The 24349-nt window shown below is 40.1% G+C and overlaps 1 protein-coding gene across 1 annotated transcript in view; it reads right to left on the bottom strand.

Moving 5' to 3' along the window:
• Positions 1 to 24349, bottom strand: part of DNA2 (DNA replication helicase/nuclease 2) — a 143046-nt gene that overhangs the window by 55462 nt on the left and 63235 nt on the right. The window contains exons 17-21 of the mRNA XM_056530281.1: positions 23786 to 23875; positions 23478 to 23679; positions 23307 to 23396; positions 22652 to 22834; positions 20204 to 20362 (exon numbers count right to left, since the gene is read on the bottom strand). Coding sequence (XP_056386256.1) covers positions 20204 to 20362; positions 22652 to 22834; positions 23307 to 23396; positions 23478 to 23679; positions 23786 to 23875 — 724 coding nt within the window. The remainder of the gene's footprint in view (positions 1 to 20203; positions 20363 to 22651; positions 22835 to 23306; positions 23397 to 23477; positions 23680 to 23785; positions 23876 to 24349) is intronic.

Raw genomic sequence — 24349 nt, forward strand, 5'->3', positions numbered from 1 at the left:
GCCGCACTAATCATAGCATCTGAAGGGTTAATGGCGGACATCAGCGATCGCTGATGTCCGCGATTACTGGCAGGTCCGCAACTGCTGACAGCCGCCAGGACCCGTCGTGCATAAAGCAAGCACAGCTCCAGCACTTGCTTCATAGCCACGCCGTAAATGTAAGGAGTTAATTGGGGGGGGGGATTTTTTTTTATTATACTTTATCTTGTAGTCCTTGTGATTCTCATAGTAATTTTATTCTTTGGTCATGTAATTTCTATTGAAGAATGTGCCACAAAGATAAAAAAAAATTGCTATGTAGCCCTAGCTAGCTAACTTGCAGCTGCAGAGATTTTAATGCGGCACTAAGCCAAGCTAAGGCAGTGGCTGTATGAGCAGGCAGGAGCACATTGTGTAGGGGTAAGAAAGCAACATTTTACAGAACATGAATTAGAAACGTTGGCAATTTGTAAATAAAGCTTGTGTATATACCCAAAGGCAACAAAATACACTGATCTAAACCACTAAGAATGCTTATATTATTGTTCTAGTCAGAAAATAACCCCCTTTATTTAATCACATAAAAAGGGAACCTGTCACATTGAAATGCAGTCCAATCTGCTGGAAGGATGTTATAAAGGAGGAGGAACTGAGCAGATTGAACATAGAATATAGTTGGCCAGCACACACTGATACACAACTATTGCGTGGATGGTAAGGTCAGCTTATCGTGGTGGGATGGTACACACTATTTGGCCAAAAGCACCTACATTTTTAATTGTTCATTATAGCAATATAGCATTTCATCTATATCTTTGTGCTAACAGTGTGCTGCGGTATTCTCCTGGCAGTGTGCACCTGTATGCCGAGTCCATGCAATAGTTGTGTATCAGTATGTGCTGGCCAACGTATCCTTTTTTTGTATACACACACACACATGTATATATATATATATATATATATATATATATATATATATATACACACACACACACACATATATATATATATAAAACAAGACCATGCATCACCAAAATGAACTGTAATGGATGCCAGGGCCTGAAAACCTGATTAGGGTCCATGTAGATAGTAAACCAAAAATTGGCACAGCACTCCAGGAAATGCAAAAAACTACGGTGGTTTATTCACTCATGGCAAAAAAGAGCAGTAATGTTTCAGCTCACAAAGAGCCTTTTTCTAGCTCTTTGTGAGCTGAAACATTGCTGCTGTTTTTTGCCATGAGTGAATAAACAGTCATAGCCATAAATGTTGACACCCCTGAAATTTTTCAAGAAAATGAAGTATTTCTCACAGAAAAGTATTGCAGTAACACGTTTTGCTATATACGTTTTTTCCCTTTGTATTGGAACTAAACCAAAAAAGGGAGGAAAAAAATGCAAATTGTACATAATGTCACACCAAACTCCCAAAAATGGGCTGGACAAAATTATTGGCACCCTTTACAAATTGTGGAAAAATAAGATTGTTTCAAGCATGTGATGCTCCTTTAAAGTCACCTGGGGAAAGAAACAGGTGTGGGCAATATAATAATCACACCTGAAAGCAGATAAAAAGGAGAAGTTCACTTCGTCTTTGCATTGTGTGTCTGTGTGTGCTACACTAAGCATGGACAACAGAAAGAGGAGAAGAGAACTGTCTGAGGACTTGAGAATCAAAATTGTGGAAAAATATCAACAATCTCAAGGTTACAAGTCCATCTCCAGAGATCTAGATTTGACTTTGTCTATAGTGCACAACATTATCAAGAAGTTTGCAACCCATGGCACTGTAGCTAAACTCCCTGGGCATGGACCAAAGAGAAAAATTGATGTAAGGTGTCAACGCAGGATAGTCCGGATGGTGTATAAGCAGCCCCAAACAAGTTCCAAAGATATTCAAGCTGTCTGGCAGGCTCAGGGAGCATTAGTGTCAGCGTGAACTATCCGTCGACATTTAAATGAAATGAAACGCTATGGCAGGAGACCCAGGAGGACCCCACTGCTGACACAGAGACATAAAGAAGCAAGACAACATTTTGCCAAAATGAACTTGAGTAAGCCAAAATCCTTCTGGGAAAACGTCTTGTGGACAGATGAGACCAAGAGAGAGCTTTTTGGTAAAGCACATCATTCTACTGTTTACCAAAAATGGAATGAGGCCTACAAAGAAAAGAACACAGTACCTACAGTGAAATATGGTGGAGGTTCAATGATGTTTTGGAGTTGTTTTGCTGCCTCTGGCACTGGGTGCCTTGAATGTGTGTAAGGCATCATGAAATCTGAGGATTACCAATGGATTTTGGGTTGCACTGTACAGCCCAGTGTCAGAAAGCTGGGTTTGCGTCAGAACTCGCGTCTTGCAGAACAATTACCCCAAACATATGTCAAAAAGTACCCAGAAATGGATGGCAACAAAGTACTGGAGAGTTTTGAAGTGACCAGAAATGAGTCTAGATCTTAATTGAACACCTGTGGAGAGATCTTAAAATTGCTGTTGGGAAAAGGCGCCCTTCCAATAAGAGAGATCTGGAGCAGTTTGCAAAGGAAGAGTGGTCCAACATTTCGGCTGAGAGGTGTAAGAAGCTGTTGTGTGGTAATAACTCAATTATGAATTATGGTAATAAAAATATGAAAAAATTTAAATTTTTGAAAATTATTAAAAATATCAAAATTATGACCTGGTGAATTGTAGACAGAGCCAATCAAAACAATTCACATATGAGTCCAACTATTTCCTCAAATATTAACAAGTTCTTTTTATGACGGAATGACATTAACGCTTAAGGATGTACTTTTGCAATATCCAATAATACACAGGTATTATAAAAGTATGCAGATTTATTGGTTATAAGGTTATAAACATAAATGAGTAATAAACACATTGATATATGCAAATGCATATCAATTAGATATATTAGTAAACATTACAAGCTTGTTAATTGACTACATATAGTAGAACAATACATGTGAGTAGTAAGTAACTTGTTACAATAAAAACAAAAGCTACTAGGTTAGGAATATCATATAAGGAAACGGTTACATATCACTCTATCCAGAGGAACCTCATGATATTAAGATGGGCAATATCTAATTATAGACATCTCAATATGGAATGCTAAATACACTCCCCACCCCCTTCTAACCAACTACAAATCACATGACTCCATGAATGGGGAAATCCATCTAAGGATATAAACATGGAAGACCAACATCCACCCCATTCTGGATAATTTTTCCATACATGGCAAGACTATTAAGACTGATAGCAGAGATATATGATCTTGCTCTATATTTTAGGAGAACTTGAAACAAGATTCCTGTGTGGGAAATATACTTACCGTATTTTTCGCTCCATAAGACGCACCTAGGTTTTAGAGGAGGAGAGCAGGAAAAAAAAATATATTCTGAACCCCCCCTCCCCCCCCCCTTGTAGTTGCTTACCGGTACGTATCACTACCGCTGCCCTGTTCTGCTGTCCGCATAATGGAGTCTATGGAGGAGCATGTGACAGACACGTCACTCTGCTTCCTTCGTAGCATTACGCTGGTTGCATGCTCCTCCATAACACTCCATTATGCGGACAGGAGAACGGGACAGTGGCAGTAAAGGGGATGGAAGAACGAAGCAGCGGCGTGAATCAGAGGCAGAGAAGCACTTTGCCGTACAGACCCAGGAGCAGGTAAGCTTAGCAGCCTCCCCTCTTCAGCATTTCCTGCACTTCGGCACACACATTCGCTCCATAAGACACATATACATTTCCTTCCCACTTTTGGGGGGAGAAAAACTGCGTCTTATGGAGCAAAAAATACGGTATAACACTTAGTTTGGCCAGTAGGAATTCTATCACTATGTCTAAGCAATTATTTAATGCTTTGATAGATTAGGAGTCCTGATTCTTCTGCAGCCCCAGGACAAAGGATATCGCCGAAACATACGTTGGTTTGGCATCACTCCTGCACCTTATTGAATTTGTTTTGAGGTTGGTACTGTATCTTATGCACTTTGAGACTAATGTCCTTGTATTAATATGTACAGTTTACCTGTTGCCTCTTTGTTGCACCACTTATAATATTTATATGTGCTAGCAGTAGTGACGCCATTGTTTGTCCTATTCCCCCGTGTTAGCCTTTTCCCCTTTTTTCTGCTTTTAATATGATCTAATAAAAATATAAATATTTTTCAAGCCAAAAATTGAAATGACTCAATTTTTCTAGAGTCTGATTCTTCTGCAGGTAGAATGTAGTCTCATAATATCCTAAAACTATAATCTCAATATGGAGATAATTATTTTATTTAATTTATTTGCCAATCTAAATGGTATAATTCCATCCACATTATCCCAATTAGTCTTAATTAAATGGAATACCATTTTGTGTCTCTTACCAAGTCTATGTAAGAACCTCTCTTCTGGTCGAGGAAAATTGAACGGTCCATCTCATCGTCATGGATAGCCATTGGTCTAGTATCGTGTGATCAGTCCGACTGCTGGAATCTCACATGGCTTTTCCACCTGGCTGGACCTCTTTACTGTGTCTTTGTCTTCTCTACAGAACAGCACAGTCTACAGTCCCCAACATCTGGCTTACCAGACTTTTTAATTAGTTGGATACACCCTCCTAAATTGGAATTCCCCAATGAATGTAGATTGGGTGTGCACATATGGCAATGACTATGACATCACTATAATACCCAGAATGCATTGAGCTTATCACCCATAATGCCTTTCCTGTCAGTGTAATGTCAACTGCACACAAGCTAAGGGGTGCTATTGTATAAGCAATTAGCATCATTACCATTAAGGGTTAACTGTCAACTGGTCTTAAACCCACATTCCTCAATTGATGTGTGGAGTCATAATTAACAATTCAGGGATTATTTTTGATATCTGTAAGTAATTAAAATATGGTCTTTTTTTTCCTTTTACTGCTTGTGAAAAGGAAAAGTTGGTTGCTACACCAGCCTGTTAGTGTAAAAAAATAAAACATTTTACACTAACATGCTGGTGTTGCCCCATACTTTTTATTTTCACAAGCGGTAAAAGGACCCCCAAAATTTGTAACGCAATTTCTCCTGAGTACGGAAATACCCCATATGTGGGCGTAAAATGCTCTGCGGACGCACAAGGGTCAGGCATGAGAGTGCATCATGTACATTTGAGTGATTGGTGATTTGCACAGGGGTGGCTGATTTTACAGCGGTTCTGACAAAAGCAAAAAAAAAAAAAATACCCACATGTGACCCCATTTTGGAAACTACACCCCTCACGAAACGTGACAAGGCGTATAGTGAGCCTTAACACCCCACAGGTGTTTGACGAATTTTCATTAAAGTTGGATGGGAAAATGAAAAAAAATAATTTCACTAAAATGCTGGTGTTACCCTAAATTTTTCATTTTCACAAGGGAAAATAGGAAAAAAAAGCCCCCCCCAAATTTGAAACTCCATCTCTTCTGAGTAAGAACATACCCCATATGTGAATTTAAAGTGCTCTGCGGGCGAACTACAATGCTCAGAAGAGAAGGAGCGCCATTGGGATTTTGAAGAGAAAATTTGTCCGGAATTGAAGGCCACATGTGTTTACAAAGCTCCCATAGTGCCAGAACAATGGACCCCCGACACATGTGACCCCATTTTGGAAAATCCTTTGTATATATATGAACCAAATAGATTACATCTTAGAAATAAATCATAATCGACATCATATAATAATCTGCATTCCAAAAAGTACAAGCAACTATAAGGTCCCCCCTTAAGACACATACTATGTGTATATAATGTGAGGGTTAACCTACTATTCACCAATACTTGTAAGGAAGAACATCAAATAGGTAAAATGCCCCTAAAAAACTAAGTTCTTGCGCATATTAAATTCGCGCAGATGACGTAGATACCGATATACGCATGCGCATTGAGACCCAACACCGGCAATCGGAACTAAGTACCAGCGCGCAGACGAGATCGCGCAGGTCCGTAATCTCGAGATCTCTTCCACGGCGCAGATGAGAGTGCGCATATGACGGAAATGTCTCCTAACCAATCCGAGAAGCCAAGCGGATACCCGTATATGATTGGCAGATACCTTTTCAACTTTTTGAATGGCTATCAGAGGTGCCAATCATAGCCTATGTCCAATCATGATGTGAATAGCGATTGAGGCATCTTGTGATAGGCTGCCAGGATATCAAATGAACATCAAGGTAGTCTATAAATACAACTCAGAGAACGCCCGCGCTCATATGCCCGCTACCTCTTGATAAAGCTGCTGAGGCAGCGAAAAATGTCGAGGGGGGCAGAGTAGGGACTCAATTTTAATATAAAGCAAAGCAGTAGCTCAGAATTTGCTCAGCGTGCACTGCAGGCACGCCGGGCATCTCCACTTTAGTATAGTCAATCAGATTAGTGTTGAGCGGCATAGGGCATATTCGAATTTGCGAATATTCGCGAATATATGGACGAATATTCGTCATATATTCGCGAATATTCGCAGTATTCTCGCTTTATTTTCGCAATGCGAATAATTCGCGTATGCGAAAATTTCCATATGCGAAAATCAGCATATGCAAAAAAATATTGCAAGCGAAAATTCGGATATGCGAAAATTAGCATATGCAAATGTTCGCATATGCGAAAATTCGCGCGCCAGTCTCACACAGTAGTATTAGAGTCTTCTTTACACCACATGAGCTGGAAGCAGAGAGGAATGATCACTGTGATGTGTACTGTGAAAAAATAAAAATAAAAAAAACGAATATTCGTAATTACGAATATATAGCGCTATATTCGCGAAATTCGCAAATATGCGATATTCGCGAATAATATTCGAATTGCGAATATTCGCGAGCAACACTAAATCAGATTAGGCTGGAGTATACTGGCCTTGATGTACAGTAGCTAGATATTAGTTCAAATACTGAGCTGCTGCTCTGCTAATTTTTAATTCATGTGAGTCTTCATTATATGTTTATGCACAATTACTTTAATAAAGCTTGTGGGTTCACCATAAAGAGAATATATATGGGAAATTAGGGATTTTTGGATTCCTATTAATAGGGATCTATAGGTTGATAAATTAATTTAACCCTCCATATATTGGTCCGACTAGTGAAGAGCCCATTTTGGAAACTACACCCCTCACGTAATGTAATAAGGGGTACAGTGAGAATTTACGCCCCACAGGTGTCTGACAGATTTTTTGGAACAGTGGTCCGTAAAAATGAAAAATGTAATTTTTCATTTGACAGATCTTTGGAACAGTGGGCTGTGCAAACGCCAGTGGGGTGTAAATACTCACTGCACCCCTTATTAAATTCTGTGAGGGGTGTAGTTTCCAAGATGGGGTCACATGTGGGGGGATCCACTGTTCTGGCACCATGGGGGGCTTTGTAAACGCACATGGCCCCTGACTACCATTCCAAACGAATTCTCTTTCCAAAAGCTCAATGGCACTCCTCCTCTTCTGAGCATTGTAGTTCGCCAGCAGAGCACTTTACGTCCTAACATGGGGTATTTCCATACTCAGAAGAAATGGGGTTACAAATTTTGGGGGTAATTTTCTCCTATTACCCCTTGTAAAATGTTAAATTTAGGGGAAAAACTGCATTTTAGTAAAAAAAAAAGTTTTTTTTTTTCCATTTACACATCCAACTTTAACGAAAAGTCGTCAAACACTTGTGGGGTGTTAAGGCTCAGCGGACCCCTTGTTATGTTCCTTGAGGGGTGTAGTTTCCAAAATAATATGCCATGTGGGCATTTTTTCCTGTTCTGGCACCACAGGGGCTTCATAATGCGACATGCCCCCAAAAAACCATTTCAGCAAAAGTTGCTTTCAAAAAGCCAAATGTGACTCCTTCTCTTCTGAGTATTGTAGTTCACCTGCAAAGCATTTTACGTCCTAACATGGGGTAATTCCCTACTCAGAAGAGATGGGGTTACAAATTTGGGGGGGCATTTTCTCCCATTACCCTTTGTAAAAATGGTAAATTTGGGGGAAAAACTGCACTTTAGTGTGAAAAAAAAATTTCACACTAAAATTGCATGACATGTGGGGTTTTCTGCTGTTCTGGCACCATAGAGGCTTTCTAAATGTGACATGCCCCCCATGTGCGCTTGCCGAACACTTGAAATATACATATGGAGGTATTTCCTTACTCGAGAGAAATTGGGTTACAAAATTTTGGGGCTTTTTCTCCTATTACCACTTGTAAAAATTCAAAAACTGGGTCTACAAGAACATGCGAGTGTAAAAAATGAAGATTTTGAATTTTCTCCTTCACTTTGCTGCTATTCCTGTGAAACACCTAAAGGGTTAACACTTACTGAATGTAATTTTGAATACATTGAGGGGTGCAGTTTTTATAATGGGGTCATTTGTGGGGTATTTCTAATATGAAGGCCCTTCAAATCCACTTCAAAACTGAACTGGTCCCTGAAAAATTCCGATTTCGAAAATTTTGTGAAAAATTAGAAAATTGCTGCAGAACTTTGAAGCCCTCTGATGTCTTTCAAAAGTAAAAACATGTAAACTTTATGATGCAGTCATAAAGTAGACATATTGTATATGTGAATCAATCTATAATTTATTTGGAATGTCCATTTTCCTTATAAGCAGAGAGCTTCAAAGTAAAAAAAAAATGCAAATTTTTCAATTTTTTTCATAAAATTTTTCAATTTTTCACCAAGAAATGATACAAGTATGGACAAAATTTTACCACTAACATAAAGTAGAATATGTCATGAAAAAACAATCTCGGAATCAGAGTGAAAGGTAAAAGCATCCCAGAGTTATTAATGCTTGAAGTGACAGTGGTCAGATGTTCAAAAAATGGCCGGGTCCTTAAGGTATATTTGGGCTGGGTCCTTAAGGGGATAGAGAGATATAGATATAGATACATATATATATATATATATAAAATACAGATATATATATTATATTATATAGATATATAATATATTATATTATATAGATAGATATTATATAGATAGAAAAAATCCAAATAGAAGCAGCACATCAAGCAGTATTGGCTGATAATAGATGCGGGGTGCTCGCATACTTGGAGCCTGGGTCCAGCGGTTCCTTAATCCAGAAATGCAGAATAGGATGCAATCAAAGTTGACGGTTTATTCCATAACATGCAAAAGACAACGTTTTGCCAGCCTCACACTGGCTTTTTCAGGTGAGGAATAGTGACAAACACAAGGTATATATGGACCGCCCTAAGGCCGCCCACATCATCATGTGATCAATTAGGCATCATTTACATATCAAAACATCATATAGTGGTAAGTGACAGTGTCAACATCTTTACATCTTACTATATAGAAAAACAGGTGCGTCATTTACATACACAAAGTTGCCAGTGAGTCATGGCGATCAATCATATGTGGTTTCATATTGAGATCATACTGATCTCCAGTGGTAAAAGTTCATTGGTGATGGTGATTACCTCACAGGGATGTGCCATGATGTCCGCGGTATACAGGATTCACAGTTTCTCCTGGAGAGCTGGATGGCGGTGTGTCTCGATCCTACTTCCGGGTTTGTGAGCGGGTTGCTCTACATTGGCCGCACGGCCGCTGCGTCCATAGCAACCGCTCGCCCGGATGTTCCGTCACATGCGTATGCTCCAAGAGGGTACGGTGGGGAAAAAGCAATCTCTTCGTATCACTGCAGAGTGCGCCTGCGTCTGAAGTAGCGTCCATAGTTACTAGTCTTACTGGCCGGTAATGCAGTAAAGAATCGCAATATCTGAACAGGGCAAGTTTGCACAGAGGGAAAAATGTTGAACAGATGCTGAGCAGTGTTGGTAGGTCACTTCACAGCAATGGTTACAGGGTTGGCTAGCAACCTCTGTGTCGCCCTTAGCAACCTTTGGAGAAAAAAAAAAAAAGAGTCTGGATTCAGGTCAAAGGTAGAGTATCCGCATCAGTAAAGTCTGTGTGTCTGGACCGATTACATATCTCCCATATCAGGTCTGTTTAGTACCGATCAGTGTGTATGAACCGATATCCAATCTCCAAGTCGGTGTGTCTGAACCGATCCCTTGGGAGTAATCTGGAAAAATAGAAGATATTAGAGCAGAACCCATAAACTCTGGCAAGCACACTCACAGTCAAATCAGGGATAGCAGGTCACATACCTATGCGTTTCGGTCACGTGGGATGTGAGTAACTGAGAGGTCCATGGACATGGGCCAATTTCTCACTGGAAATGTTTAATACTCTGAAACATACAGAGGAACCACATGTATCCATAATCCCATACCCACGCACTTTCGAGGAAGTGATGCTAGAGTTCCCCCACAGTGTATAACATTCATCCCAGAGTATACATAGGGTATAAAGGGGAGAGCAGAAATTACCAGGGACCGAACACCAAAGATCATCCACAGAGTGCATATTAGCCCATGTAGTTCAGTGCAGGATACGGAGGTCCAAATATGGTACAAGAGGAGATAGAAGATTGTGACATCATAGCCATTCCCCATTCGACAATGTTTCTAAAAAAAATAAAACAAATTTAGTATAAAATATCAAGTTTAAGTATATCACTATTCACCTACATATGGACCGAGGCAAAACACAGAAGGGGCTATACCAACCAGACTCCAACACAACTTTCTACCTTCTGAGCATTTTGGGTAATACTGTAAATTCAACATTTAAACCATTGGGTTTCCGGCATTTAAAGTCAAAAATCCACTCGAGTTCTCTAGTTTGCAGGGTAGTTATCCTAAGTGGATTTTTTACCTTAAATGCCGGAAACCCAATGGTTTAAACGTTGAATTTACAGTATTACTCAAAATGCTCAGACGGTAGAAAGTGGTGTTGGAGTCTGGTTGGTATAGCTCCTTCTGTGTTTTGCCTCGGTCCATATGTAGGTGAATAGTGATATACTTAAACTTGATATTTTATAGTAAACTTGTTTTATTTTATTTTTTAGAAACATTGCCGAATGGGGAATGGCCATGATGTCAATCTTCTATCTCCTCTTGTACCATATTTGGACCTCCGTATCCTGCACTGAACTACATGGGCTAATATGCACTGTGGATGAACTTTGGTGTTCGGTCCCTGGTAATTTCTGCTCTCCCCTTTATACCCTATGTATACTCTGGGATGAATGTTATACACGGTGGGGGAACTCTAGCATCACTGCCTCGCAAGTGCATGGGATTATGGATACATGTTTAATACTCTGAAACATACAGAGGAACCACATTTCCAGTGAGAGATTGGCCCATGTCCATGGACCTCTCCGTTACTCACATCCCACGTGACCCGATACGCATAGGTATGTGACCTGCTATCCCTAATTTGACTGAGTATGCTTGCCAGAGTTTATGGGTTCTGCTCTAATATCTTCTATTTTTCCAGATTACTCCCAAAGGATCGGTTCAGATACACCGACTTGGAGATTGGATATCGGTTCGTACACACCGATCGGTACTAAACAGACCTGATATGGGAGATATGTAATCTGTCTAGCCACACCGACTTTACTGATGCGGATACTGTACCTTTGACCTGAACCCAGCCTCTTTTTTCTCCAATGGTTGCTAAGGGCGACACCGAGGTTGCTAGCCAACCCCGTAACCATTGCTGTGAAGTGACCTACCAACACTGCTCAGCATCTGTTCAACATTTTTCCCTCTGTGCAAACTTGCCCTGTTCAGATATTGCAATTCTTTACTGCATTACCGGCCAGTAAGACTGGTAACTATGAACGCTACTTCAGACGCAGTCCGCAGTGATAGGGAGAGATTGCTTTTTCCCCACTGTACCCTCTTTGAGCATGCGCATGTGACGGAACATCCAGGCGAGCGGTTGCTATGGACGCAGCGGCCGCTGGAGAGCAACCCGCTCACAAACCCGGAAGTAGGATCGAGACACGCCATCCAGCTCTCCAGCAGAAACTGTGAATCCTGTATACCGCGGACATCATGGCACATCCCTGTGAGGTAATCACCATCACCACTGACATCACCAATAAACTTTTACCACTGGAGATCAGTATGAACTCAATATGAAACAACATATGATTGATCGCCATGACTCACTGGCACCTTTATGTGTATATTTGTGTATGTAAATGACGCACCTGTTCTATATAGTAAGATGTAAAGATGTTGACACTGTCACTTACCACTATGTGATGTTTTGATATGTAAATGATTCCTAATTGATCACATGATGATGTGGGCGGCCTTAGGGCGGTCCATATATACCTTGTTTGTCACTATTCCTCACTTGAAAAAGCCAGTGTGAGGCTGGCGAAACGTTGTCTTTTGCACGTTCTGGAATAAACCATCAACTTTGTGTGTGTATATATATCTGAACCATCTGCAGACAGCTGTTTCGGGGGTCTTGCCCGCGGAGTGCTAATGGCCTTTTTGAATCTCCGTTTTACACCGGAAGCGGTGTTCCTCTCCCTGAAGAAAATACTTGACCCTTAAAACTAAATATAAAAAAAAATTATAAAATTATAAAAATTAAATATATATATTTATTTATATTATATCTTTGTGTAAATTTCCAAATTGATTTGTGTACATTTCTGCTCATGTGGGTGGCCCAATTCCGCTCTCTACATGCACAGACAGACAGCTGTTAATCACTGAGTAGGGCCACCCACATGAGAAGGGGGTTTAAATGAATAAATTAAGAGTTATCCTTGAAATATTTACACAAAATTATAAATTAATCTGCTCAGTTTCTCCTGCAGTATAACATGCTGCCTGGAGATTGTAGTGCATTTTTATAGTGTGACAGGTTCCCTTTAAGAAATAACCCCAAACAACCATGAGAAGCAACTCTGACAGGCTTCTTATCCCTTCTCTTTCCTGAGTCAAAGTTAATTTATGTCCGAATGGAAATGTCAGTTTTTTTGTCATAAATCAGTTTGTCATAAAATCGGCGCAGAAGTTCCTCCAGGGGAGGAATAGCGAAAACACAAGCAAAAAATGTTCTAGGAGTTGCCGCTCATATCTTGAGCACAAAAGACCCAGGCCAACACAGGACAATGTATATATTTTATTATTGACAGTAAGGACGACACGTTTCAGCACTAACTAGTGCCTTCCTCAGGTCCAACAAGAGTTCCCCAGAAGATTGTCTAGACGTACTGGGGTTCTGGTCCGGAGGTCCTGTGTGCTTGCTGTGCTGCCGTGGTTTTAGGCCCGCTGCCTTAGACCACGGCAGCACAGCAAGCACACAGGACCTCCGGACCAGAACCCCAGTACGTCTAGACAACCTTCTGGGGAACTCTTGCTGGACCTGAGGAAAGCTCTAGTTAGTGCCAAAACACGTCGTCCTTACTGTTAAAAATAAAATATACGTTGATCTGTGCTGGCCTGGGTCCTTTTGTGTTCAAGATATGAGTAGCATCTCCTGGGCCGTTTTTTGCTTGTGTTTTTGCTATTCCATATCGGTTTCCTCCTTGGAGTCTGATACCTGTCAGAGTGCTGCAGCCATAATTCACTTACACCTAGGTGAACAACTCTGGTTGTAAGGAAGGTAGAACTCAGCAGGTCAGTATATCACTTTAGTGTGGTGGAGGGTGCACACCATTTGATATACCATACCAGGGAGCACTCCTTGTTTTTTTGTTTTCTTCTATCCCAATATGCGTCAGGAGAGGAAAGAAAAGCTGATAAGCAGCCCAATAGAATTAATTGATTAACTTTACTGAAAAAAAATATAAAATAAATAATTATTTTGTAGTTTTTATTATTATTATTTTTTTAATACAGATCTATGAAGAAAGTGTTTTTTCTACCAAAACTAGTACAAAAAAATGCTTCTCAAAAAAGGTATCCATAGCCTTGAAAGTCACAAAGTATAAATACAATGATATCACAAATTTGTAAAGCAACATTTTATTGTGGCATTACCATAATAAAAATCTCATAAATAACACACAAGACAAATACGTTTAGACCATAGCTTATTTGTTGAAGACAGCTTGAGCAAGTTTGCACAATCTGAACTTTTTTTATAGTCACATTCAAATTTAATTGCATTCCTGTTTTCATAAATGAGCAGTCACTTAAGTGAATGTAGCAGCAATGTAAGGGTCCTTTAACGTATAGGAAATGTATATGGGAAATTAAAAATTAGCTTATATATTTTAATTGAAATAAACACCCTGGTTCTCAGGATATTTTGCAGGTTAGGAATGTGCTCACATTACCAATAATCAACATGACTAATGAACACTTAATGGCTATTCAACTGCAATCGATACATTTACATATAATATTAAACAGAAACAGGGAACGAAGTGTTATGTACAAACTATGTCCATACAAAAGGACATTTCTCAGCAGCATTGACAGCAATTTTTAACCAAAAATGCTATTTCAGGAAAATTTCATGTAAAAACATCACATAGGAATCTTGAGATGATATCCACTATCCAACCTGTTGAATGAAATTAAATTGGAAAGTGTTCGTGGGCGTCCGGAGGTAGGTTATAAATGTGCTGGTGTTAAGAAGAACAAACCAGAAATAAAGCCAGTTTTATATAATATATATATTTTGATGCAGTCTTTGCAGTCAAAGTGGATTAGTAAAGCCAGAAAAGTAGATTCTTTCCTACATATTCTCCTGTCCTTTATGATCCACTCCTAACAATGGCTAACAATGTGGGGAATTCTCTCTCTAGCAGCAGAGCAACCAAGACGCAACACAAGGGGGGAGCGGGGCCTAGATAGTGTTGTGCAGAGTGGAATGGCTTGAGTTAAATAATTTATCCTGAGCCATTCTGTGCTAGAAAGTTAACACTGTGCCCGAAGGGTATAAATCAGGGCTTATCCATCATCTCTTACTACCCATAGAGTTTTGGGCAGATGACCATTGTGTAAATACTTGTGTTACCAAGTACAGTAGAATCTCCCAATAATGGACACTTTCAACCGAAAATAAAAGTGTCCGCTATTGAGAGATGTCCCCTATTTGGGGGAGGGGAAAAAAAAAAAAAAAAAAAAGCTCAATCTTTTTAACCCCTTAAGGACGCAGCCCTTTTTCGCAATTCTGACCGTCGCTTTATGAATTAATAACGCGAAAACGCTTTTACCGAATATTCTGATTCAGAGATAGTTTTTTCGTGACATATTCTACTTTATTTTGGTGGTAAATTTTCGGCACTACTTGTATCCTTTTTTTGGTGAAAAATCACAAAATGTCATGAACATTTTTTAAATTTTGCATTTTTCTAACTTTGAAGCTCTCTACTTGTAAGGAAAATGGATATTCACAATAAATTTTATTTTTTCTTCACAAATACAATATGTCCACTTTATGTTAGCATCATAAAATGGACATATTTTTGCTTTTGAAAAAGTTAGAGGGCTTCAAAGTAGAGCAGCAATTTTCAAAAAATTCATGAAAATTAAATCTGAAGGGACAGATGTTACAGAACTCCAACTCCCAGCATGCCTGGATGCTGAATGATTTCAGCAGGCATCTCGATCCTTTCCCCAACCGGCTAGCGGCGGGGACCGGAATTCCCACGGGCGTATCCAGTCCTTAAGGACTCGGGATGCAGGGCGTATGCATATGCCCTGTGTCCTGGACAGGTTAAATGACCGAATACTGTACTCACTCCAAAGTGTAATTACCTATAAAACCATGATAAAAAGCAATATTACAGTGGAATCACCACTTAACAGCCTATACAATTTTATCCCCTTTATACCCAGTGCCATGTACCAAATGATCCCCCTCACCCCCCTGTGCCACATCATTTCCCCTTGACCCCCTTGTGCTATTTCACTCCCCCCTTTATTACCCTCTGCAAATCCATCATCCCCCTCTTTACCACCCCCTGTACCATTTCATCCCCCTATGCCACTTTATTCCCCCTGTGCCCCATAAAAAAAAAAAAAAAATCATCTCTCCCCCCCCCCCCCCTTGTGCCACATCACTTTTCCCCTTCCCTCCTCCCCCTGTTCTTATTACCTGGCCAGCAGGCTCAGGTACAGGGGCTCTCAGCAGGTTTGACCTTCCCCTGACATCCTCTGTGCTGCACTTAGAGCAGCAGTGGTGACACAATCAAGTGCCCCTTCTCCAACATTATGCCATGGCATAGGAGAGAACGAGAAATAACCACTAAAATCACCTTGTCATCACTCAGAAGGGTTAATACAATGAAACCATGCAGGTTTTTAACATGCTTTTGAAAGTACAGGTATTATGCATTAAAGAGTAAGTTGGAAAAAAAAATACTGCTAAAAAGGTTAGCTACCCTTTTAAATTGAATGTATTTTTTTTGTGAATTATAGTGAAAACCTATGCTAGCTCACACCTGGTGTAGATTTCTAAGGCTGTCGCACAGGCATCCACGTGTGCGCAAGATTTGTTGAGAGGCCTGCACCTCTTAATATCTAGGCATCAACTTCACTTTGCCTTCCTGACAAAAGATAGGACTTCAAAAGAGCAGGATTTTCGGCGCTGACCACGGAGAAATGAACATAGCTCAGGTAAAGGAATGGAGGTTTAATAGCAACGCGTTTCACCGCATGAGAGGCTTCATCAGCCTGATCAAGCCTCGCATTCGGTGAAATGCGTTGCTATTAAACCTCCATTCCTTTACCTAGGCTTTGTTCATTTCTCCGTGGTCAGCGACGAAAATCCTGGTCTTTTGAAGTCCTGTATTTATTCCACATCTCTCAGGAAGGCTGCAGACTACAGGATTGTGATCCTCAAATCACATGCGATCAGCATTGTTGTGTATGCCACTACACAACTTAGCAGGGTGAGCACGGAAATTTTTTCCTTCCCTTTTCCCCGCCCTCATGCTGGCTTTACTCCACAGGGAGCGCCTTTCTTCTTTTCTCTTGACAAAAGATAGGGAGAGCATGACTGAGATTGGATCAACCTATCATTAAAATGCCAACGAATAATAACCCAATATGGGATTCAGTAAACAGTCAATCATCGGATATATTTTATTAGACCTCAACATGCATAGAGACCGCACATCTTCGTTTAGCGTTACCTCAAATTACAGTTATTTAGAGAGATAAGGAGGGACCCAAAGAACAGGAAACTAACTGAACTTTTCGGTTAAGTTCTTCTTTCAAGGAATACTGTAGCGGAATATAACGTATCCCCTATCCAAAGGGCCCCCTCCATGTATCCGATAGAGATACAAGGAAGAGGCGTGTCTGCCGCAGCTTCCTGCTGGGGACAGCACAGCCCACCCCGTTGACAGCCCTTGCCAGGTGATAGCGATGGGGGGGGGGGGGGGGGGGGGGGGGGGGATCTATAACATCCCCCGCGATCTATAACACTTACACTGGGCAATCAGCATTACAATATGATTGTTTCCATAGTAACAGCTGAGTTGGTGGGGTATGCATTAGGGATCCACCGATATCGTTTTTTTTAGGGCCGATACCGATAATCGGTGGAGGTTAGGGCCGATAACTTATACCGGAATATCAGTATAAGCTATCGGCTATTTATCCCCCCGCTACAGATCATTGGTTTAAAGCGGGCCGCTGCTTTGGGGCAATCGCGGTGCGACGGGTCGGCGGTCGCGGTGCATTATCTGCTTATTGGCAAGGTAATTGCCGAAAATGCCCAAAATCGTGATTATCGGCCGATAATATCGGCCAAACCGATAATCGGTTGATCCCTAGTATGCATAAAGTTCAACCGATAGCCCTACAGTGAGGAGCCAAAGAAAGAAAGACCATACGAGACTGAATTCCTTAACTAAACTAACTGCCATCACATTCTACACCAAAGAGCTTAGACGGGCGTTCTTTACTGAGTAGTGAGACTGTATCATGATGCAGAAATCTTTCTTTGTATAGGTTGTGAATTCCCCCCCCCCCCCCCTTGTTGACATGCTTACAGGCCAATATATAAATAGATTAGACAGATCTAATTACTCTTTAAATATATTGATGCCCACAGATTACCCACAATCTAAAGGTCATAACACTAAATCTGATAATCTGTTCCCTTAACCACTTGCAGACCACCCATAGATGGTGGTTTGCAGTTAACTCTGCAAGAGCAGGAAGGGATGATTAATTACTGTCATGGCCTTCCCAATCGATACATACACAGTACATAGCTCTGCAGGAGCCATTAGGCTATCTTCACATGGCAGGATTTCCACATGGATTTCCGCATTATAATCCAAATGGAAATTCTGCATGTGTGTTTCAAGCCCATTGGAGTTCAATGGGATTCTGCAGTCCCATTCATAAAGCAGAATTTTTGCAGCTAAAGTTACGCATTCCCGCAAAAATAGAAGTCATGTCTTCTTTCTTTACAGACTTCGGCTGCAGAAGCCCAATGAAGTCAATAGGACTTTTTTTCTCCGCTAGATGCAGATTGTGTGTGAATTTCTTGCGGATTGCCCGTAAAATTTAACTTCTGTAAGGAATACAGGCACATTTTTACCTGCACTGTTTATTCATGTGGAATTAAGGTAGAAAATATGCTAACAGGTAGCTGCAGAGTCTTAGCAGACCAAGATCAGCATTATAGCGTATCGCAGCAAGTTACCTCCCGTAACTTGGCCTAATACATCAGCCCCAACTGTAGGTTAAATAAGCAATAAAATAAAATTATACTGTAATGTACAAATGCCCCCCAAAAAAGTCTTTATTGGACCTTATGGAGGGCAAAAACATGTTAAAAATAAAATTTAAATAATACCAAACCTGAAGTTCAAAAAATAAAAAATGACTTATAAAATTGACAAAGCCCTGGGCACTGCAGAAAAAAAAAATAGCAAAAATTCTATTTTATGTTAAGGAACTTTAGCTTTTAAATCTGTATTTATAAATAAATGAATAAACTACATATAAATAAAATTAACCCCTTAAGGACGAAGCCCATTCTGACCTTAAGGACCAAGCCAAATTTTAGTTTTTGCCCTTTTGTTTTTTCCTTCTCCCCTCTTAAAAGTCATAACTCTTTCAATTTTGCACCTACAGACCCATATAAGGGCTTGTTTTTTGCGCCAATTTTACTTTGTAACAACATCAATGATTTAATAAACAAAAAATTATATATTTGTGGAGTGAAATTGAAACCCCCTCCCCCCCATTTTGTAAGTTTTGGTGGCTTTTATTTCTACACCGTGCTCTTTTCTGTAAAAATGACACCTAATCTGTATTCTGTAGACAAGGACACCCAATTTATATAGGTTTTATTTTACTTTACTACTTTTAAAAAATAACTACATGCACCAAAATTAGTATGTTGAAAATGGTCATCTTCTGACCCCTATAACTTTATTTTTTCGCATACGGGGCTATAAAGAGGGCTAACAATTTTTGTTTTGATGGGACTTTTTGATCGCTTTTATAATTTTTTTATGGTATATAAAGTAACCAAAAATGAACAATTTGGTGGTTTTTTACATGTACGCCATCGACCATGCGGTTTAGCTAACCTTATATTTTAATAGTTCGGACATTGACGCACGCGGCGGTACCACATATGATTATTTTATTTAAAAAATGGGAAAGGGGGGGGGGGGGTGATTCAAAACTTTTAATATGGAAGGTTTAATTCAATTCACTATAACTTTTTTTTCTAGCCCCTATACCATGCAATCTTCTAATTGCATATACTGATCAATGCTATGCCATAGCATAGATCAGTGTTATCGGCGCTCTTCTGCTCTAGCCTGCATAGCAGGCTAGGAACAGCCGAAGACCGTTAAGATGGCGAGGAGGCAGATAAGTACCCTCCCGCCGACCACTCAGCTGATCGGGACCTGCGATGTCGCCGCGGATGTACCGATCAGCTCCACTGAGTTACCAGCACAGTTAACCCCACATTTTAGAGGCCGCAATCAACTTTGACTAAGGCATCTAGAGGGTTAATGCCGGGCATCTGCCCAATCTACTGTGCTCGACATTAGCTGTGGGTCCTGCCTGCCCGTAGCAACTGGGACCTACCGAGTTTAACCCATTCTCCGCTCATGAGTACGGTTTAAAGCTGTATAGGTCCCGTTAAGTCCCAGGTCACAAGGGCATACCTGTACACCCAGTGTCCTGGACAGGTTAAATAAAGTGTCTAGTCATGAACAGGGGAATCTGGCTCGGTCTATAAGAGATTAACACCCTACTCTCTAAACCTGTTCAGGTTTAGCTACATCATTGTTCTATAAAAAGATATCTGACCACACAATATTGCTAGTTCCTAATATTACTATACTATGTACACTTTGAATAGCAACCTAGTGTAAATCTCACACAAAAGGATATGAGGTTTTCACTCCGGAGATGGCAAATCAGCTTGTCCAGGGAATCAAAGCGACACAGAGTTGGGACACAGCCTATCATTACGAGCTTGTGCTTGGCTCGTGTGATTGCTACATTGAGTCTCCTCCAATCCTTTAGAAGGTCTCCAAGCTGCTCAATTAAAAGTTTGTAAATCAGGTTTATAACATACTTCAAAACAGACACAATGTACATTATTTTTGCATTGTTAAAGCATTACTGTCATTAAAAAACAATTTTTGATATGTCAGAAGTTGTTGATTGTGCCGGGTCTCACTCCCAAGACACTTTGTAATCATTAGTTATAAGCTGGGGAAGTAGGCTAAATTGCCCTCCATTCCCCAGCCAGCTGTGCAAATCTCTGCATAAAAAATATACAGATCTCTTGGCAGGCCAGGGAGTGGAGCGCAATGCCGCCCACTTCCCCAGATAGTAACTCATGATCACAGCAGGTCTCAGGAATTAGACTCAGCACAATTAACAACTGTTGAAATGGGTGTTTGACTTTTAAGGAGAGTAATGCTTTTAAGGGTGAGGATACCTGAATGCTGCATTTTACTATCTTGTTTGCTCTATGTACAGTAATGAGCATTAACTTGAACAAGACACATTTCACCATTTCTACAAAGTATGGTATTCATTGTACTTTAAGGTTAACTTTAGCAGCTTTTCATAATGCCCATAACTTTGTACAGGTTTTGATAAATCTCCCCCTTTATACCTGTATATATTGACTGCTAAATGTAATAGGGGAGCAGTTGCACATACCAAACAATTAGTTTGCTTCTTTGCTAATTTTTCAGAGGCTTTTTTAACCCCTTAATGATGTAGCAATTAATTTCTGTATTTTCACTTTTAAAACCCTGTCTTAAAATCCATCACCCTTTCTGTTCATGGGGGGGGGGGGGGGGTCGCACACCTATTTTGGGCTTCTACTTTGGGTGTTGTGTTATTGCATTCTTTTAATGGAATTATCTTTATGGCTTCCCTGCCTTATTTAATTCCATGTTTTTCTTAATGCGGTCCCCTTTGTGTATCTTACATGTGTGACCTACGTTGTTTATACTACTGTTTTTTCTTGTTAAAACTTTAATAAACCCTGATTTACCTCTAAAATTCATCACTCTTTTTTAATCTACACACCCATTTTTAATCTACACACCCATATCAGGGATTGCTGTTTGCAGGACCAATTGTACTTTGTGATGACTCATTTTATCAGAAAATCTATGCCAAAACCCAGACAACATGTTTTGTGGGGCAAAAAAAAAAAAAATGATAATAATAATAATTTGAAACTTTGTGGGGATTCTGTAGGTCAATATGATTACAATGATACCCATTTTTTATAGGTTTTGTTTTATTTTACTACTTTAAAAAAAAAATTACGCTTTTGATAAAAAGTTAGTATACTTAAAACTGTCCTCTTCTGACCACTATAACTTATTTTTTATATACATGGGTGTATGAGGGCTCATCTTTTTATTTGTAGTTTTATTGGTACAATTTTTATTCTTCCTCTTTTTTCTGGTATGTGAAGTAACCAAAATTCAGTATTTCTGGACTTTGGCATTTTTATTTATTTATTTATTTATTTTTATCAGAAAAGGGGGATGAATTAGTGCTCTGCATATCCAGCCTGCCAAAGCAGCCTGGAAATGCAGAGAGAAGATTGGACAGCATGAAGGCAGGCAAGGACCCTCTGGCTGTCATGTCAGCTGATTGGGACCCTGCAATCATCTTGTCGGCACCAGTATTTTCCTGGATTTAGGTCCGGCAATCAACTTTTATTGTGGGGTCTAAAGTGTTAATAGACTTACAGCAGCAATTACTGGGGAGGGAAGAGGTTAAAAGTGTAAAATATTTGGTTGCTATGGCAATTGCACCACTCTTACTCGATCTAATGGATAGGGGATAAGTTGCCTGATCGCTCTCATCAGGCCCAGAGCGAACATCCGCTCCGGGTTTGATGACTGGGCCGGTGATCGTGACGTCACAGCTCTGCCCCCGTGTGACGTCACGCTCCGCCCCTCAATGCAAGTCTATGGCAGGGGGAGAGACCGCTGTCTCGCCCCCTGCCATAGACTTACATTGAGGGGGCGGAGCGTGACGTCACACGGGGGCAGAGCCGTGACGTCACATGGGGGCAGAGCCGTGACGTCACGATACTCTGGCCCCGTGATCGGACCCGGAGCGAACAAGCTCTGGGGCCTGACAAGAGCGGGGTGCTGCGTGCGAGATTGCGGGGGTCCCCAGCGGCGGGGCCCCACGCGATCAGGCAACTTATCCCCTATCAGTTAGATAGGGGATGAGTTGCCAGCACGGTAGTACCCCTTTAATAAATCTCTAATGTCTTTTTGATACACACTAACTGATATGCAGAAGAAAAAAAATAAACAAATAAAAAAGAAGAAAACTTACTTTTCCATCAATGTTGCTTCTAACAAATGACAAAATGATAATACTTTTGTCTCTTCCTTGGTATTTGTCCACAGTGTTAACCTCTACAGTGCTGTATGACAAACTAGTAAAATAACCAGAGATCACTTTTAACTGCTGACGATATGGGGCAATGATCCCAATGTCTGTTGGCTTGCATCCAGCCTGGTTATTGGGGAGAGAAATTACATTGTTATGATACATACATAAATGCTTTTGGCTGAGATAACCGGACAAACCAACATAAATAGAATATCACAAAAGCCCAAAGCTGTATTCAGAGTTGCGCTGGTTGCCACTTAAAACAGTGAATAAGCCTATCATCATACACATCTTAAAAGTTGTGTATGTAGTAGGTCAGTTACTCCTATATTAAACTACAGTACAGGGTCTGGTATAAAAACGACCAATCACAGAATACAAAGTCAAAGTAAAATAACTGAGGCCGCAAGGAATGCTTACATATGTGAAGCAGCCTTGGAATACACAGGATGTAACTTAGGATCAGTACATGTTAAGTAATTCTTAATATGGACTTCATAATATTATATATTATAAAATTAATATTTCATTAGTTTTATATAAATTGTCTAAAAGGTTTTTATACAGTTTATGTTTTGTAAGAAGCTAAACCAACCTTAAGGAACAGAGATGTCAGGAGGAACACAAGCTTGGCTTCAATCCAATTACTGATGCCGCATTTTTCTTCCGTTTCCAAGGCAGGGATCTAGAAAACATTTAAAACGTTACAAGGAGGTCAACATGCACTTCACAGCAGTAAAATAATAAAGTTATATCAGACACACACCTCCTCTGTATTTAGAAGGCAGACTGGGTTGCTTGGTTCTAAAACATCTTTGACCCATGTATTTTCTTTAGACTCCCTGAATTCCAATTCCAGCTGCAGAGACTTGAGGTGAGGTAGCTGGACAATGGCAGCAGACACACGCTCAGAAGCACATTCAAGTCGTCCTTCATATACCAGCTTATTGCTTAGAGCCATTATCTTGCTAAGTGAGGCCAAAAATATATATATTTAAAAAAAAAAAAAATAGTAATAGTACAGATGGACCAAATTACGAATGTGCAAAAGGAACAGAATCTTAGGTTTTTTACCTATTCATACGATACTGCACAGTGAGCTGGACAACAGCATCCTGGTTCTTCTCCAGTCTCTTAAACAGACTCTCACTCATGCCCAATTCTCTGCAATATCAAAAAGAACAGATATGAGGCTTTTTCTTTAAGTCATCACATTGGAGAGCTGCACTGGTTGCACAGGTTCCGGACATGGGGGAACACATTGGGCACCTATGCTTTTTTTCTGAGCACGCACAACAGGGTCTCTGCTGGGTCAAAAACTACAGTACAATTCTATTCCAATGTAAAAACTAAATAAATAAATCCACCACAAAATGATGGCAGTGTGTTTTTATTTTTGTTTAGTTTACAACATGAGGCTATGTTTGCACATAGTATTTTGGTCTATGTTTATAACCAAAACCTGGTGTGGAACCGACAGAGAAAAACTTTTGCACCGTTTTTTTCTGCGTCTGTTCTTATCCTGTTTTTTTTTTTTTGTTAAAAATACTGAGCAGTAAAACTGATGTTAAAGAGTATCAATTGAAATCTATAGCTTATGCCTCTAGGACATCACCAATGGTGCATAGTGATGTGGGC

The sequence above is a fragment of the Hyla sarda genome, chromosome 7, assembly GCF_029499605.1.
Source record: "Hyla sarda isolate aHylSar1 chromosome 7, aHylSar1.hap1, whole genome shotgun sequence".
Lineage (NCBI taxonomy): Eukaryota > Metazoa > Chordata > Amphibia > Anura > Hylidae > Hyla > Hyla sarda.